The 18522-nt window shown below is 42.7% G+C and overlaps 1 protein-coding gene across 1 annotated transcript; it reads left to right on the top strand.

The window, feature by feature from the left end:
* The first annotated feature begins 7765 nt into the window (after positions 1-7765).
* LOC136886770 (glucose dehydrogenase [FAD, quinone]-like) lies at positions 7766-12366 on the top strand. Its single transcript, XM_068230954.1, has 3 exons — positions 7766-7904; positions 9263-10666; positions 10760-12366. Exons 1-3 carry the CDS (start codon positions 7766-7768, stop codon positions 12364-12366), a joined length of 3150 nt encoding a protein of 1049 aa, XP_068087055.1.
* The last annotated feature ends 6156 nt before the right edge of the window (positions 12367-18522 follow it).

Raw genomic sequence — 18522 nt, 5'->3', positions numbered from 1 at the left:
GAGTAATAAAATAAAATAAAAAATAAATAACACACAATACACCAAGACACGACACGACACGACACAAACTAAACTAAACTAAACTAAACTAAACTAAACTAAACTAAACTAAACTAAACTAAACTAAACTAAACTAAACTAAACTATACTATAAATTAATAAAATGGCGTATGGCTTTTAGTGCCGGGAGTGTCCGAGGACAAGTTCGGCTCGCCAGATGCAGGACTTTTGAATTGACTCCCGCAGGCGACCTGCGCGTCGTGATGAGGATGAAATGACGATAAAGACGACACATACACCCAGCCTCCGTGGCAGCGAAATTAACCAATTTTGGTTACAATTCCCAACCCCGCCGGGAATCGAACCCGGGACTCCTGTGGCCAAAGTCCAGCACGCCAACCATTTAGCCATGGAGCCGGAATATAATATAATATAATATAATATAACATAATATAATATAATATAATATAATATAATATAATATAATATAATATAATATAATATAATATAATATAATATAATATAATATAATATAATATAATATAATATAATATAATATAATAATTCGCTAAAATACAAACGAACAACGACTTTACCCGAATGATGACGAACATGGCTTCGCGTGACACCTACTCACGCACGAAATAAGTAGCTTATTCATCAGTGAAGGCGACCATAGCGAAAAGCACGAGAAAGATTAATGTTCTCGAAATCCGTTAGAGTTATGGAGGAAATGCACCTGACGTTTCTTGCAGAAAACCTAATTTCAGAGCCACACGTTGTACTTCACTGACGTAGGGCAAAAACTGACCAAAATTGTGACATCCCTGTAAAATACCTCAGTAGATGGAAACGGCGAAATTCTTTTATACAATTGACTTTACGTCACACCGACACAGATAGGTCTAATAGCGACGATGGGATAGCAAATGCCTAAGAGTGGGGAAGGAAGTGGGCGTGACCTTAATTAAGGAACAGCCCCAGCATCTGCCTGGTGTGAAAATAGGAAACCAAGGAAATCCACCTTCACGGCTGCAGACAGTGGTGTTCGAACACACTATCCAGCGGGTGAAAGCTCACAGCTGCGCACCCCTAACCGCACGGCCAATTCGCCCTGTTATAAAAATCTAAAACATCCCTTGCGTGGCTCGGGATTTCAAACTGTATCGGTACCAAATTTCAGCTATATTGGTTCAGTAGTTTTTGAGTTTACCCGGTACAAACAAACCGACATTATCTCCTTTTAACATAAATATGTCTTATGACTGGGGATCACTTTAAAATTTCAGTGATGGAAGTTAGTGTGACCCTAGCAACTGTGCAGACTGTCTTACGGCAGGCGGTCATGTGAAAGAAGCCATTGATAGATGGATATGACAGAGAAATAAATTTATGATCATATGATTTTCTTTCTTGCTTTCTTTCTTTCTTAATCTGTTTACCCTCCAGGGTTGGTTTCTCCCTCAGACTCAGCGAGGGATCCCACCTCTAGTGCCTCAATCGCAGCATCCTGGAGCTTGAAACATTGGGTCGGGGGGATACAGCTGAGGAGTAGAAACAGTACCTCGCCCAGGCGGCCTCACCTGCTATGCTGAAGAGGGGCCTTGTACGGGGATGGGAAGAACAGAAGGGATAGACAAGGAAGAGGAAAAGAAGCGGCCGTGGCCTTAAGTTAGGTACCAACCACCCCGGCATTTTCCTGGGGGAGAAGTGGCAAACAACGGAAAACCACTTCCAGGATGGCTGAGGTGGGAATCGAACCCCCTTCCCCTCTGCTCAGTTGACCACCCGAGGCTGAGTGGACCCCATTCCAGCTCTCGTACCACTTTTCAATTTTTGTAGCAGAACCGGGGATCAAACCCGGGCCTACGGGGGTGGCAGCTAATCACGCTAACCACTACACCACAGAGATGGACATGAATTTCAAAAAGAGAATAATAATCGTATGACCTGAGCACACAGGAATTTTTATTTGGCAACATGCAGGTTGTCCGCGTTTCAATTTCGACGTTCCGTTTGACTCTACAAGAAGAAAAAAAAAAACGAATTTCTGTTCGGCGATGAATGCATGAATATTAATTAATTTTTCGAGCAAATACCGCAAGTGTCATCAGACATTTTTCACACGCCGACAGCCTACCGGTATGTAGTACCGAATAGGCTGTTTTTCGAATAAATTATAAAATTAATTTTCCTCGCTGACATCGCTCTGATTCAGGATTTCACATCAAAAATTAGTTTCCAGTCGAATTCTTCCTTTGCATAACTCTTATGTCTTTACGTTTGTTATTAACAAACAAGCACGTGGCGCAAGAGCTTATTAAGTGTCTTACCTTGCCAAGGCGACTGCTTCCCAACCAGACGGCCTGTATATAATGGAGTGCAACGTGCCCAGCGTAACCACATCAGCCTTATTCCTTGGTTTTCCCAACCAAGTCCACTGCCTGCCGCATCATACACCTCCTCAGATGGTCCCACTCTACTATCATAATTCCTGGTCTGGTCGGTATTCGAACCCAGTACATCCGCTTAAGAGAAAGGTACGCTTCCACTACACCTATATTAAAATAACAAGTAATACTGATCACTAGAGCCCAGATTTCCATGCAAATGCATGTTTTTAAATAAGCTGGTTACAGTTCTCAATTCGTTGTATGATTTGACGATTCCAAATAACCGTTCTTTTTCCGTGCATGTTTGCATGTTTTGGTCTTTTTGGGAGGAAAGTCATGCATAATGCATATTTAAAATATTTTGGATTTAATAGCGAATATTTCGACGTTTAATATTGCATAATATGATTTTTCTTCCGACTTCGCCGCATATATGTTAACTTGCATGATCGTGCCTTTTATGAATGTTGGTTTGCAGAATTCGGGACCATTTTTCCTCATTATACATATGTCTATTATTGACAGACGGAAAGAATGTTTTCCTGGCATCCTAGGTAACAACCAAAGTTAGTACATACGGTGGAGGTCCTATAATCTAATTAACCAAGCACTTTCATATCTGCTCCTTGAGTAAACATTGACGTAAGCCGGAAGGCCCCACGTCGATGTCTGTAATTCTTAGGAATAAGGTGTTCCAGTTATACATTGCTATAAATTGAATCGTAAATTGTGCATTACTCATTGACGGAAGAGATCCGTTGAAATACTTATTTTGAATTCGTCAAGCTTATAAAAGGCACTTTGTCCCTAATGTCTTCACTGAAGTATGCACTTGTCACTTCTTGTGACGTCCAAAGATCATTTTCCGTAGTTTCCCACTTCTCCCCCAGGCGAATGCCGGGATGGTACCTAACTTAAGGCCACGGCCGCTTCCTTCCCTCTTCCTTGCCTATCCCTTCCAATCTCCCCATCCCTCCACAAGGCCCCTGTTCAGCATAGCAGGTGAGGCCGCCTGGGCGAGGTACTGGTCATTCTCCCCAGTTGTATCCCCGACCAAGAGTCTGAAGCTCCAGGACACTGCCCTTGAGGCGGTAGAAGTGGGATCCCTCGCTAAGCCCGAGTGAAAAGCCGAAACTGGAGGGTAAACAGATGATGATGATGATGATGATGATGATGATGATGATGATGATGATGATGATGATGATGATGATGATGTACGTTTCAAAACGAACTGAATTTTGATAGTGCATATTTTGAGATTTGATTGTGCATAGAAATCATGGCTCTACTGATCCCGTATTGGATACCGAAAGAAGATTTGCTTTAATTAAGCATATCAGTGTCAAAAAAGCATTCTAAAGTCTCTTCTAAAGTTTCTCAAAATGTCCATGAGAGATAAATCCATTCAATATACGTCAAAAATATCGTAGTTAACCGCTGATAATATCAGGACCAGTAACTGGAGGACGGATGAGCGATGCCTTTCTAAGCACTCCTACGAGACAAAATTCCGGCACTTCGGGGCAACCGTAAACCGAATAAAAAGTTAGTGGGAAGTAAATAATATTATTAGAGCGCGGACTTTCAGGCAGAAATATGTTAGAATGCAAACTTTGCAAAGCGAGTAGCACGTATGCTTTTCCCCACACAACAGTTCAGCTATGAGATTTGCATCACCGAGCTCGATAGCTGCAATCGCTTAAGTGCGGCCAGTCCAGTATTCGGGAGATAGTGGGTTCGAACCCCACTGTCGGCAGCCCTGAAGAAAGGTTTTCCGTGGTTTCACATTTTCACACCAGGCAAATGCTGGGGCTGTACCTTAATTAAGGCCGCGGCCGCTTCCTTCCAACTCCTAGGCCTTTCCTATCCCATCGTCGCCATAAGGTCTATCTGTGTCGGTGCGATGTAAAGCAACTATAAACAAAAACAAAAACAAAAAAAAGATTTGTATCAAAATGAGGGATAGAGTCTATTATAACCCCTAGAAGTTCTGCTACTCTCGTCACATTTTCTACTACCCAAATTAGTTTGCATTCTAACCTATTAAAGTCCAAACATCCGGGCTGTTAATTGCCAACAATTGATAGTGTGTCCGTTTTTTCTCAATTGGAATTACGTCACAACGACACAGATAGGTCCTTACTATGGCGACGATGTGATAGGAAATAGCTAGCTGTAGTAAGGAAGGGGCCGTGGCCTTAAGGTACAACCCCAGCATTTGGAATTTCCGTTACAAAATCCACCTAACTCGCTTTTGTCACTAGACAAAATATATACACCACATAGAGAGAACACGATATTTAGTCGGCAAAACACAAAGCGACAGTTACATGAGTGTTGCTGTTCCATCAACACGAACGTTCAAAATAACGCAGCGTTCAAATCACAGCCGCCTACAAGTTGCGAGCTTAGCATGAACCAATGTCGATCAGCGAGTTCCATGGCCTGCCACTATGCAGCGGCACGGCATCAATTTCTAAGTCATGCCGCTAGATGGCGCTGGAGTACTACACTTTGAACCAAATCCCGATCTCGCAGCGCCATCTAATGATCAGTCATGGTTTTGTACAGCAGTCGAGTTGCTTGCTGCATACACAAGCCAGTCATGCAGTCGGTCAGTAAGTCGACTTCGCTCACTAGCGATTACGACGAGTGGAGCAATACTGGCAAGTCATTATTAAACTCTTAAGGACTGTTCAGTTCATATTTCTTACACACTTTATCCAGATCTACTTGTTACTACACGCGGCGATCAACTCAATTTCCGCACAGTATCAACATTTGTTAGTCACACCAGCTGAGTGAATCATTCGCGAAAAAGAAAAAAAATGCAAGATACCAAAGAGAGCAGTAAATGAGCAAGCTACTACATTACTTTCGGGATATGTCTATATTTAAAAAAAAAAAAAAAAAAAAAGCTGTGAATGTCGAGGAAACTAAAAAGATTATCCCACACTTAAAACAACTAACGTTAAAAAAGAAACACGCATAAAGTGTACAAATGTAAGATGTTACGAACTGACAGTAAATGACATTGAAAATAACAATGCACTTGTTAAGAAGATATCGAGGCTGTCAATTACAAGAAATGACATGCAGACAGAACAGGTCGAAAGAAATGTATGAAGTAACGTACCTTATTATTCTATTCTATCCGTAGCCGCCTCTGTGGTGTAGTAGTTAGTGTGATTAGCTGCCACCCGCGGAGACACGGATTCAATTCCCAGCTGTGCCACGATATTTGAAAAATTGTACGAGGGCTAAAACGGGGACTAGTCAGCCTCGGAAAGTCAACTGAGCAGGCGGGGGTTCGATTCCCACCTCATCCATCCTCGAAGTCGATTTCCGTGGTTTCCGTACTTCTCCTCCATGCAAATGCCGGGATGGTACCTAACATAAGGGCACGGCCGCTTCTTTCCCTCTTCCTGGTCTATCCCTTTCAATCTTCCCACACCCCCACAAAGTTCCCGTTCAGCATAGCAGGTGAGGTCGCCTGGGCGAGGGACACGTCCTCCCCCTCAGTTTCATCCCCAGGCCAAATATCTCACGTTCCAGGACACTGCTCTTGAGACGGTAGAGGTGCAATCCCTCTCTGAGTCCGAGGGAAAACCAACACTGGACGGGAAAATGGTTAGACAATAATAAATAATAATATATATTATTACACTCTGCTTTATGTAGCACAGATAGGTCTTGTGGCGATGATGGGACAGAAAAGGGCCTCTGCGGTGTAGTGGTTAGTGTGATTACCTGCGACCTCCGGAGGCCTGGGTTTGATTCCCGACTCTGCCAAGAAATTTCGAAATTTACGAGGGCTGGAAAGGGGTCCACTCAGCCTCGGGAGGTCAACTGAGTAGAGGTGGCTTCGATTCCCACCTCAGCTATCCTGGAAGTGGTTTTCCGTGGTTTTCCACTTCTCTTCCAGGCAAATGCCGGGATGGTACCTAACCTAAGCCACGGCCACTTGCTTTCCTCTTCCTTGTCTCTCCCTTCCAATCTTCCCATCCCCCACAAAGCCCCTGTTCAGCATAGCAGGTGAGGCCGCCTGAGGGAGGTTCTGGTTCTTCTCCCTAGTTGTATCCCTTACCCAATATCTCACGCTCCAGAACACTGCCCTTGAGGCGGTAAAGGTGGGATCCCTCGCTGAGTCCGAGGGAAAAGCCAACCCTGGAGGATAAACAGATGAAGAAAGAAAGAAAGAAAGAAAGAAAGAAAGAAAGAAAGAAAGAAAGACTAACAGAACTAACCGCGTGCAATTGTTACGACTACAGTAACCAAATACTGTCTTCCCAGTAGGTGGTGACCCGTGACTGGGGGAGAAGTGAAGCATTTGACATATATTTGTATTCTTTCAGTTTGTTTCAGCAATTTTTGTTATTATATTTTATCTGTAAAACCAAGTATCCATTTTTCGTATAAATATTTTTCCATAGAAACATTTTAAATGGTATCGTTTGGCGAATACATCACGATCTAACTGCAAAGAAATTAACGGTCTTGTCAGAATTAGGAAGGGTATAAATATTAGAATCCATGTCGAATAGATTAAAAGTATTTCCGAAACCAAGTCACCGTGTAAATAATTTGTCTCTTAGGGTAGGAAAATAACAGCAGTATAGAATGGAGACCTCGTATCTGCAATATTTTGTTGTGGCTATACCGAAGCCTTCGGATCGTTCAGTGAAGTTCACCTACTAAAATATCCAACAGGATTGCTTAAACTAAACGAACACCGCTATCTCGTATCTCGCACATTATGACACTTGTCAACGCAAAATTAAAACTGTAAAACAACAAAATGATTTCTTTTTGTAATAGATATGACTGCCATACACACTATTTCATAATTTGTAACTGGCGTTTAGTAAATTCACAGAGACCTGCAGACTAAACGCTGAAAGGCACAACAGTCTATCTATAATGAAGATGTACGTACGAGGGCTATCAAGAAAGTAGTGCCAATATTTATGGAACTAAATATTTAACGAAATAACAAGTAAAATTACTTTATTTTCCTTCAATGTATTCACCCACAAAGTCTATTACCTTTCGCCAAATATCCGCAAGCCGTCGGAGACCATTGGCAAGGTATTCTCTGTTGATCAGAGCGACGGAGCATCCTACTGAAGGGTTTCTTCAACTTGGGAAACAGGCCGAAGCCCCAAGGACTCATGTCTTGTAAGTACGGAATGAACGCCAGTCTCATTCAGACCCGTACGAAACGCCTTGACACACCGTACAACCGTCCTATATGGTAATACATCGCCGCAGGCTTCAAGTAATCCCCGATAACATTCTGATGCATTTTATGCCAAGGGCAACCGCGAATTTAATCCAAGAAAGCTGATCACCTTTTTAATTAGAGCGGTGAAATGGACACTCTTCACTTCAACGCCACACAGCAACAACACTCCCAACTGGATGCCCGTCTAATCCGCACTAGTGATGGGCAAACGATATCCGTGTTCGAGCGGGATCGAGCCGACCCGATACGCACCGAGGTTCGAGCCTGTTCGAAGCAAGCTCGAGAAGTCACGTGACCGAAGGCGAAGTATCAATCGCGCTACAGCGCGAATGTGCAGATAAGCAAATAGCATATGAAGTGAAGCGGCGTTCACGCAGGTATTTGTATGATACTGATACGAAGGTGCGGGCTGTCACATATTACTACATTCAGTCACTGACGTATATCTTATGGGGAATAAAGATTGGTCATAATATTAGAAGGCTTAAATTATGATAGTACACTATGAAAAGGACAAAGCATGTATCCATAATATTCCCCGCGTATTACCGGAAGTATTTCCCCTCCCAAGGCAGTACTTGTCTATCTTTTAACAACCGCACGTTTGACGGAAAATTGTGAATATGGTAATATTATTCTTACAATGCCATGTTTTGGGCGGCTAAGACAGCTATGTAATAACGCGACAGGCGAGGTTTTGCTTCTGTCCTCAATGTTGGGGTGTTTGAATCCACTCCTTGGGAGAGAATTACCCTTTTTGCTGGTTTAGAAGAATGTGAGTAACAAAGGATTGACATCTCATCAATCGTTTACACAAACAGATTTACAAAAATTATTATGGAGCAATGTTTCTGTCTAATTGCGTGAAATACGTATGAAAATCAAAAGTGACTCGAGCTGTATCCTTTACCATACGTCAGGTCAATCAGGCCAGTAGTTTTCGAGCCCATCCGGAACAAACAAAACAGACACCATCTCGTGGTGTTAAAAATCCCGATCCTTTCGGGAATCGAACACGAGACCCCTGTAACCAAAGACCAACACGGTAACCATTTAGCCATGGAGCTGAGCGAAAAACGTGTCAACAGCTGAAGACAAAATATCATACAGTTTTAGTCTTATAACCATTGAAATATGGAACTATTTTGACACGTGTCCTCGTTTCCTTGTTTTGCATTTATTATACGCCCAAGCAACACATTTTAGTAGACAACTGGTTTAGCCTATTCTGATGGAGGAATTTGTAACGAATCATCGCACAAACACAAATTCTGACTGTCTCCAAAATATAGATATGGGTCGAAATTATATTATGTACAAAAGACACGGAAGTAACAGTAAACAGGACAAATCCGTACTGTCCAGCATAATACTTTTACACATCCTTCAAAGTTTTTTGGATGTTCGTAAGAGTGTCTGGACTACGCTGCCACGACTTTATTTATAGCCCTCGTACGGTAGTAACTGGCCGAATTTTGTTTCACATTTTCAACCACTGGACTGTGTTTTGGCTCTGCTATAAAATTACTTTTTGTTACATAAGACGTCTCCATTCTAAGCGACTATGTATTGCTGACAGAATGGCGAAACACACTAAGACATTGTATTGTTTCTGTCCTTGCAGGTGCCGTTACCATGGACACGGCTGTGCTGAACGCGACGCTGCAGTCAGCTCTGCAGGCGGCCACCAACACTACAGCCACGTGTCCTAACGCAGTCATCAACTTGACCACAGTATTCATGGCTCTCATCAGTACGCTCAGGGACACCAACATGACAAGTACCACCGCACCATCACCACCACCTCAAACAGGAAACAACACGTTTGATTTCATAGTAGTGGGAGGCGGCTCAGCAGGGTGTGTGATCGCCAACAGACTGTCAGAAATCCAAAACTGGACTGTTCTCCTTATCGAAGCAGGTGGTGAAGAGCCTTACGAAGCAGATGTACCTGCCTTCGCGCCCTATCTTGTAGGGAACAGGTCTGCCATAGACTGGAACTACCGATCGCAACCTGGAGAACGAACTTGTGGCGGTGTGGGTTGTCCTTGGCCGAGAGGGAAAGTCTTGGGCGGTTCAAGTGTCCACAACTACATGATGTACGTGAGAGGTAACCGCAAAGATTACGATCACTGGGCAGACATTGGGAACACCGGTTGGGGATACGAAGACGTCCTCAAATACTTCATCAAATCGGAGGATAACAGAGATCCAACAATAGCGGATTCTAAATATCATGGCAGAGGGGGTTATCTTGCTGTAGAGCGATTCCCTTACCAAGACATCAACGTGAGAGGAATACTGCATGCCTTTCTGGAATTAGGATTCACTGAGAGAGATTTCAATGGGGCTGAACAAGAGGGGGTGATGTTAGCGCAGACCACCTCTAAGAATGGCGAAAGATTCAGCACGAACAGCGCCTTCATACGGCCAATCAGAGACAGCCGGCCAAACTTGACAGTCCTAACCAACGCGAGGGTAATCAAAATACTGATAGACGAACAATCAAGAAATGCAACAGGAGTTCAATACGTGATGGAGAACAACAGAAGTAATATCTTGGAGGCATATGCAAGCAAAGAAGTTATTATTAGTGCTGGAACAGTAAATTCTCCGCAGTTGTTAATGCTTTCTGGTGTAGGTCCAACAGAATATCTGGCACCGTTGAACATAAGAGTAATACAGGATCTAAGTGTCGGTTACAACCTGCAAGATCACGTGAGCTCAGCTGGGATTCAGTTCGTTCTGAGGGAGACTGACACGACACCTCTGAACTCTAACCAGAGATTGAAGGATATTATTGATTATGTCAGAGACGCGAGAGGACCGTTAGCTACAACAGGTATCTCGCAAGTGTCTGCATTCGGACGTTCACAGTATGCGAGGCTAATGAATCACTACCCTGACATACAGTACTTGTTTGAATCTGCCTACGAACCACCCAACAATACTCAGGTGGATCTCATAACAACAACAACGACAACAACGACACCTAAGCCCACTTTTCCTCCTTACAAAAGCATCTTCAGTTGCGATAATGATACACAAGTGAACACCACTACACAACCTGTTGTTGCTGCACCTGTTGACAACTCCAGCACGAGTTCGGTGACCTGTGAAGACAGCTCAGGACCTTTAGAACCACTTTGTTACTACAACAGGATTAACGTACGTCCCACAGTGCTTAGACCTAGAAGTCGAGGTCTTCTGGTTATCAACACGACCGATCCATTCATGCCACCTAGGATATTCCCCAACTACTTGCGGGACGCTCCCGACATGCAGATATTGATAGAAGGCTTGCTGTTCGGCGCAAGAATGTCGCAGACGAGAGTGCTGCCCAGCTTAGGAATCACCCTGAATGTGACGCCGCTACCACTGTGCGCCAACTTCCGGTTCGGATCGTTCGCCTACTGGACATGCGCTGCGACCCAGTACACAGCGGCAATGAACCATCCGGTAGGGACGTGCAAGATGGGCCCTGCCTTCGACAGGAACGCAGTGGTCGACCCTGAACTCAAAGTGTACGGCATCAACGGGCTGAGGGTTATCGATGCCTCCATCATGCCCTACATTGTAAGTGGGAACACCAACGCTCCTACCATCATGATAGCAGAGAAAGGTTCTGACATGATCAAAAGAACATGGTTGACCATCGAACAAGGCAGTCCTGAAGAAACCAACAGTACCAACAACGCCACCCTCACCCCGTGCCAATTGAGAGCAATGGCAGAAAAACTCCGAATAGCAGCAGCAGCAGCAGAGAGCGAAGCAACATCGACAACCGAGAGTATGGAAGAAGGTACAAGTACAATGACACCGTTCGAAGAAATGAGCACAGAAAATGTTGAAACAACAACGGAAAGTTTGCAAGAAACAACAATGGGAGGTTTACAAGAAACAACAACAATGAGAGGTTTACAAGAAACAACAACAATAGGAGGTTTACAAGAAACAACAACAATAGGAGGTTTACAAGAAACAACAATGGGAGGTTTTACAACGATGCGAAATTTGGAAGAAACAACCATGGGAGGTTTAGAAGAGACAACAATGGGAGGTTTTACAACGATGCGAGGTTTGGAAGAAACAACCATGGGACGTTTGCAAGAGACAACAATGGGAGGTTTTACAACGATGCGAGGTTTGGAAGAAACAACCATGGGACGTTTGCAAGAGACAACAATGGGAGGTTTTACAACGATGCGAGGTTTGGAAGAAACAACCATGGGACGTTTAGAAGAGACAACAATGGGAAGTTTACAAGCAACAACAATGAGAGGTTTGGAAGAAACAACGATGGAAGCCGCTGATACAACCACTGCCGATGCGTACTATGAAGAGAGAATGATAACCGAGGAGGCAACAACGGAAATGCCAACGACGACAGAAGTAAACGATGAAAGGGAGAGAATGACGACGGAAGAGAATTTAGAGACCACCACCACGACAGCGACAGAGCCATACTACGAGGAGAGAATGATAACAGAAGGAGATCTGGAGAGCACCACAGAAGTACCAGCGACGACGACGACGACGCTGGCGGCTGCTATGGCAGAGCGCGAACAAGAGATGACGACTTTGGGGAGCGAAGAAAACGCCATCCTAACAGAAGTGGAGACGCCAAGCAGTGTGCCGAAGGAACAAATCAGACGGAGGAGGAAAGTAAAAGTAAGAGTAAAGGTAAAGAGGATACGACGAAAACACGTCAACCACAATTGGTCTTAAAAGTCCACAAGTGGTTACAAATCGCTCACTTGAACAAAGAGAAAATATTGGACTTATAATAAAAAATTATGATGTGATTTAAAGAAACCTTATCTAGTCAAAGACAACATTCTTTTATACATAAACGATCGCACACGTACTACACAAACACGCACACAAACTAAATAAATTGGTAGACAGTTTAATTATATTTGATAACCCGAAATTACAAGATTTCTACGTGATTACACGGCAGATGTCAGAGAAAACGACCCATCAAGATGGCATGCACCGCTGTAATTCAAGACAGCTGTTCGGATGACAGAAGGCAACTGGAAGGCGCTTTCTTCAAGCAGATTCAGAGCGGACAGAGATTAAAGAATATAGAGGAGAATTGCATCTGGAGAGAAATGTTCTGAGCATATCAAAATCCAAGGATCCCAACCGATGAAACTGCTAAAACCCTGATTTCTTGGCCTGAAATTGGAGGACGCCACTCTAACACGGACAAGCAGCAACATGAACAGGTAACAAATTTACATTTATATATTTCAAATTTAGTGGATAATAATTTAAGCTTTGTGTATGAATTTATATTTCGACTACGTCTGAGATGGACATCATCAAGTCTCCTGATGTGATTATTCCCTAACCACAGCATACACTTTCGCAGTCATCTTTCTTCGAAAATGGATCCTGGCTTTCACAATACCAGAAGTAAACTATACTTTATCATTCAATTAGTTGAAAGTGTGATGCCTTCTTTTAATCGTTTGACTGTTTGATAGTCAGCCCGCGGTAATACTGGTGGTGGGTAAGCAGAGTGTCTACATCTAATCTAGGAGTCTCCAGTTCGGTTAATGGCTCGTCCAAGTATCATAATCCAGGACTGAAAGCAAAGCTAGCATGTACACTGTTGATGTAGGCACTCATCATGGGCGCGGGACCTTCAGTTTCAGTTGAATTGGAAACACAGAAACGCGGCTTTCCATTTCAAAAATCTCACCCTGCATTGGCCTGGATTTGCAAACCCATCCCCTTGATAAGAAGTCACCGACAATATCACATGGCTACCACTCCTAGAATATAATGAGTAGTTTACCGACCTGTGTTGTTTGAGTTATCAGTCCATAGATTGGTTTTATACAGCTCTCCATGCCGAACTAGACTCCTAGATTAGACGTAGACACGGTGCTTTCCCACCACCAGTATTACCACAGGGCTGACAATCAAACAGTCAAGCGATTAAAAGAAGGCATCAGACTGTCATTTCCTACATAACTACTAAATCCTACATCTGCTCTAATCTGCTTGTCATATCCATACCTTGGTCTACCCCTACCGTTCTTACTGCCTGCACTTCCCTCAAAAACCAACTGTACAAGTCCTGGGTGTCTTAAGATGTGTTCTATCATTCTATCTCTTGTTCCGCATTTCAAAAGCTTCTACTCTCTTTCTTTCTGAGCTAGTTATCGTCCATGTTTCACTTCGATACAATGCCACGCTCCAGATGAAATTCTTTAGAAACATGCTTCTAATTCCTATATTAATGCTTGAAGTGAGCAAGTTTGTTTTCTTAAGAAAGCTCTTCCTTCCTTGTGCTACTCTGCATTTTATGTCCTCCTTACTTATGACATCGTTAGTTATTAACTAGCCAAGTAGCAATATTCATCTGCAGTACTTCCTTTAAGACTTCATTTCCTAATCTAATATTTCCTGCATCATCTGACTTTATTCGAACGCACTCCATTACTTTTGTTTTGGACGTATTTTGTTTTCATCTTCTACTCCTTCTCAAAGAAGCTGTCCATACCATTCACCAATTTCTCCAGATCGTTTTCAGAGTCAGATACAATATCATCGGCAAATATCAGGGTTTTATTTCCTCTCCCTGGACTTTGATTCCCTTTCCAAATTCCTCTTCGATTTTCTGTATCGCCTGTTCTATGTAAACATTTGAAAAAGAGGCAGCAATCCAGAAAGGAGTGAGGGAAGGCTGAAGTTTCTCCCCTCTCCTTTCCAAGCCCTCGATTCTTATCACTGCAGACTGATTTTTGTATAGATTGTGGATAACTGTCCTTTCTCGGTATCTGATCTGGATCACCTTCAGAATCTCAAACAGCTTGGTCCAATCACTATTATCGAATGCCTTCTCTAGATCTACGAAAGCCATGCACGTGAGCTTGTCTTTCTTAATTCGGTCCTCTAAGATCACAAGTAAAGTCAGGATTGCTTCACGTGTTCCCACATTTCTTCTGAAGCCAAAATGATCTTCTCCCAACTCTGTCAACGTGTCTTTCCATTCTTCTATAAATAATTTCTAAAAAATGATCTGTAAATTCTGTTTTTTATCTAACAAAAAGTCTCGCATATTAATCAAACCATAAATATAAAAGGGTAATTAAAATACTGAAAACATCAATATATATTTGAAACTTCTGAAATAGGTCAGCCCCGTGCCTGCTGATTTAACGGCGAGAAAAGGAAAAATAACGTTAAGTGTAAGTGTCAGGTTTGGAAAACAAAGAACAACTGAATTTTTAACGTATACTTACTTCCGTTCCTCAACAACGCATACATGAAAAGAAACATTGTAAGACGCTTTTAGTGTTCGGTCATAACGCGTATATCACCGAGAATATTTAACTTATGATTATCTTTAATGTCTCACAAGGAGGCATTCCTTACTCGCCACCACCGATTTCGCTCACATTTGTAGAACATGCAGGGCTTAACTAGAAAGGAAAGTACCCCAAGTGGGAACTCCAGATGGCCAAGCGTATAGAAAATAAAAATAAAAATAAAAATGTTGACGCGGCTCTCGCACCGTATAAGCCACTTACGTTAACACGAACTCCGAGCAGTAGTTGGCGTAGCGGTAAGAGCTCGGACTAGTAATTCGATGGTCCTGGGTTCGACACCCTATGTGGAGGCTATTTTTCTATGGAGACGTTGAAACAGCGATGTGGCTGTAAAAATGCGGCGTTTATGACTTGTGCTAGATGTAGCAATAATGATTGTTTCCCCTGTTTCTACGATAAATATCTTCCCGACACATGTACAGCATCGAATATCAATGAATAAAGTTTTTTTTTTTTTTTTTTTTTTTTTTGCTAGCGGCTTTACGTCGCACCGACACAGATAGGTCTTTGGCGACGATGGGATAGGAAAGGCCTAGGAGTTGGAAGGAAGCGGCCGTGGCCTTAATTAAGGTACAGCCCCAGCATTTGCCTGGTGTGAAAATGGGAAACCACGGAAAACCATCTTCAGGGCTGCCGATAGTGGAATAAAGTTTTGAATTTTCATGTACAAAGTCTTTTCGTACGCGCTTTAATTACAATCCCTTGTTGAAAAGTCTGACAATGAAATCCCAATTTTTTTTTTTTTTTACCTTTTGTATGCCTTTTGGTCCGCCCATGTGGTGTAGTGGTTAGCGTGATTAGCTGCCACCCCCGGAGGCCCGGGTTCGATTCCCGGCTCTGCCACGAAATTTGAAAAGTTGTACGAGGGCTGGAACGGGGTCCACTCAGCCTCGGGAGGTCAACTCAGTAGAGGTGGGTTCGATTCCCACCTCAGCCATCCTGGAAGTGGTTTTACGTGGTTTCCCACCTCTCCTCCAGGCGAATGCCGGGATGGTACCTAACTTAAGGCCACGGCCGCTTCCTTCCCTCTTCCTTGCCAACCCCTTCCAATCTTCCCATCCCTCCACAAGGCCCCTGTTCAGCATAGCAGGTGAGGCCGCCTGGGCGAGGTACTGGGCATACTCCTCAGTTGTATCCCCCGACCAAGAGTCGTGAGGCTCCAGGACACTGCCCTTGAGGCGCTAAGTCCGAGGGAAAAACCGAACCTGGAGGGTAAACAGATGATGATGATGATGATGATGCCTTTTGAGTATAAATAAATAAATAAATAAATAAATAAATAAAATGAATTATGCGCCTCTTTGCTTAATTAGAAAATGAATAATATAAAATTTGCGAGGAAAAAAGAAGTCTCAACACGGGGAGTCGAACACACGAGACCCGAATTACTAGTCCAAGCTCTTACCGCTACGCCAACTATTGATCGGCGTGCGTGTTAACACGAAAGTGGCTTTATACGGTGCGAGAGCCGAGTCAACATTTTAATTTTAATTTTTATTTTCTATACGCTTGGCCATCTGGAGTTCCCACTTCGGGTACTTTCCGTTCTAGCCAAGCCCTGCACGTTCTATAAATTTGAGAGAAATCGGTGCTGACGAGTAGGGAATGCCCCCTTGTCAGTTGACAAATAACTAGAGTCCGGATTATTAGGTGCTGATAATGCAAACTTACTTAAGCCAGTAACAAGTACATCCTACACTGTACAACGGGTATGCTATGAAATTTGCATAGATATTAGGGGTACAGTATATAAAGCTCCCTGAATTTATGCTACTCTTCCTACATTATGGTATAACGGGTTAAACGTAAAATTAATTAATTTTCACAATTGTGCCGAAATTTGAAGACTTAAAGGGCCCGGAAATGTTTCAAACTGTGAGTGTTGAATAGTTCTATCAAACTTTTTAAGAAAATCGAAAATCACTTCCGCCTAAATGCAGTTCCGATAAAAGAGCCTAAAATCGCTTCTTTCTTTACTCGTTTTTTTTTATTCAAATCCTATTTCCATAATTCTTTCTGTAATGTGTTCTTTGGTTCAATATCTTCAGGCATTTCTCGATTTTTTTGAAAAATGTCCAAACCGAATGTAGTTATAAGGGCCTAAGTGAAACTCTGCATTGACTCACATCAGCGCTCATAGCGGTAGAAAAAGGCAAATTGCTATTCTGATCGACCGGAAACGAAGATTGTTATTTCGTCTCGGTGTTTTACAAATTCGTACGTTCCTCATCGCGAGATGTTTCATTTCAGGCATTCACCTGTCTATGTCATATATGTTACGTACACATGTCATGTGAACCTCTTATTAGACTGATTCTGATGGTTCGGTCAGCTTCCGCTTCGAACGCTAGCGCTGTGCCTCGTCCGGGGAGCTTTCTGGTGGCGAATGAACGTACCATTTCCACTTCTATTATAACGCCTAAATTTAAAAAGTCATTGTTTAAGAAACCTTTCTCGTGGACAGTTAAAATTTTCTTCTGATGACGCAGAGCGCAGTTCTCTGCGAAACGTAAAGAATTTTAACTTATTTTCTTGACACGGCATAAGCCAAAGAGCCTATACAGCATCATGTCTATAAGTACGGGCCGTGAAAGCATCAATGGCAACAGTGATATTATTATTGAAGGATAAAGTGAGGAACCTAACATAGTAAGCGGAATTGATGCTAGACTTAGCACGGTTCTGTGGTGAAGCTGGGGTAGTCTCCCGTTCAAGGCAAACACATGCCATTAAAATGATTCATTGATCCGGATTACAGACAGCAATAGCAAGGAATGAGTACTTACAAACTTTTTGAATCTGCACACTTGTTCGAAGAAAGAAGACAGAGGTAATCTAAGATGTAGAAGACCACACTTCATCCGGTGAAAGCCCCGTTTCTGCACATGCATGGAGAGGCAGACAGGTGAAAGTGTTAAGAAATATGAACGAATCGGATCAACAGAATCAGCTTCGCGTGCGTCTGTTCTAGGCCATATATACATCTGTCGTCAAACTTCATTAAGAATTCACTGTTCCTGCAGTGACTTACGAATCACCCTGAAAAGTTCGGTTAACATTTCCAAACACATTTTTAATTTTATTTATTTTAGGTTTAATGGGTAGAAAAATTAACCAAAAGAATTAAATATAGATCTTGTATGGAAGTTTGAAAGAAATAAATTAAGCTGTTTCCACACTAATTCAATATCTTACAAATTCAAACTGAATGAATATTTAAAGGAAAATAAATAAAACGGTTCGCAACTACACCTGCTGATTAGACATGTCGATGGCCTAGAATGAAAACCTCGTATCTCACAAAGTTCTTCCTATCCATTACTTCCCTTAAGACTGGTTACGCTCCCAGCCACACATGAATTCGCAGTCCATCAGAACAATGTTCGTTGTGTTCTTTATTCCTATGCCGACGTGTGAAGGAAAATGAACCTTATCGTACCGTACTATAGGAAAGTATGTCTGCGTGACGTATTTAGTGACTCCTACAGTATAATTTTATAAGGTTCATTTTCCTTTACGCAACACCATAGGAAAA

Source organism: Anabrus simplex, chromosome X (genome assembly GCF_040414725.1).
Source record: "Anabrus simplex isolate iqAnaSimp1 chromosome X, ASM4041472v1, whole genome shotgun sequence".
Taxonomy (NCBI): Eukaryota; Metazoa; Arthropoda; class Insecta; order Orthoptera; family Tettigoniidae; genus Anabrus; species Anabrus simplex.
This window is presented reverse-complemented; position numbering and strand designations above follow the sequence as displayed.

Bases quoted from the DNA above. Each gene is read 5' to 3' on its own strand.
- LOC136886770 (XM_068230954.1), top strand. From the start codon at position 7,766: ATGGACACTCTTCACTTCAACGCCACACAGCAACAACACTCCCAACTG. The intron at 7,905-9,262 runs GTTCGAAGCAAG...CTGTCCTTGCAG, and splicing joins ACGCACCGAGGTTCGAGCCT to GTGCCGTTACCATGGACACG. The intron at 10,667-10,759 runs GTTGCGATAATG...TGACCTGTGAAG, and splicing joins TCCTTACAAAAGCATCTTCA to ACAGCTCAGGACCTTTAGAA.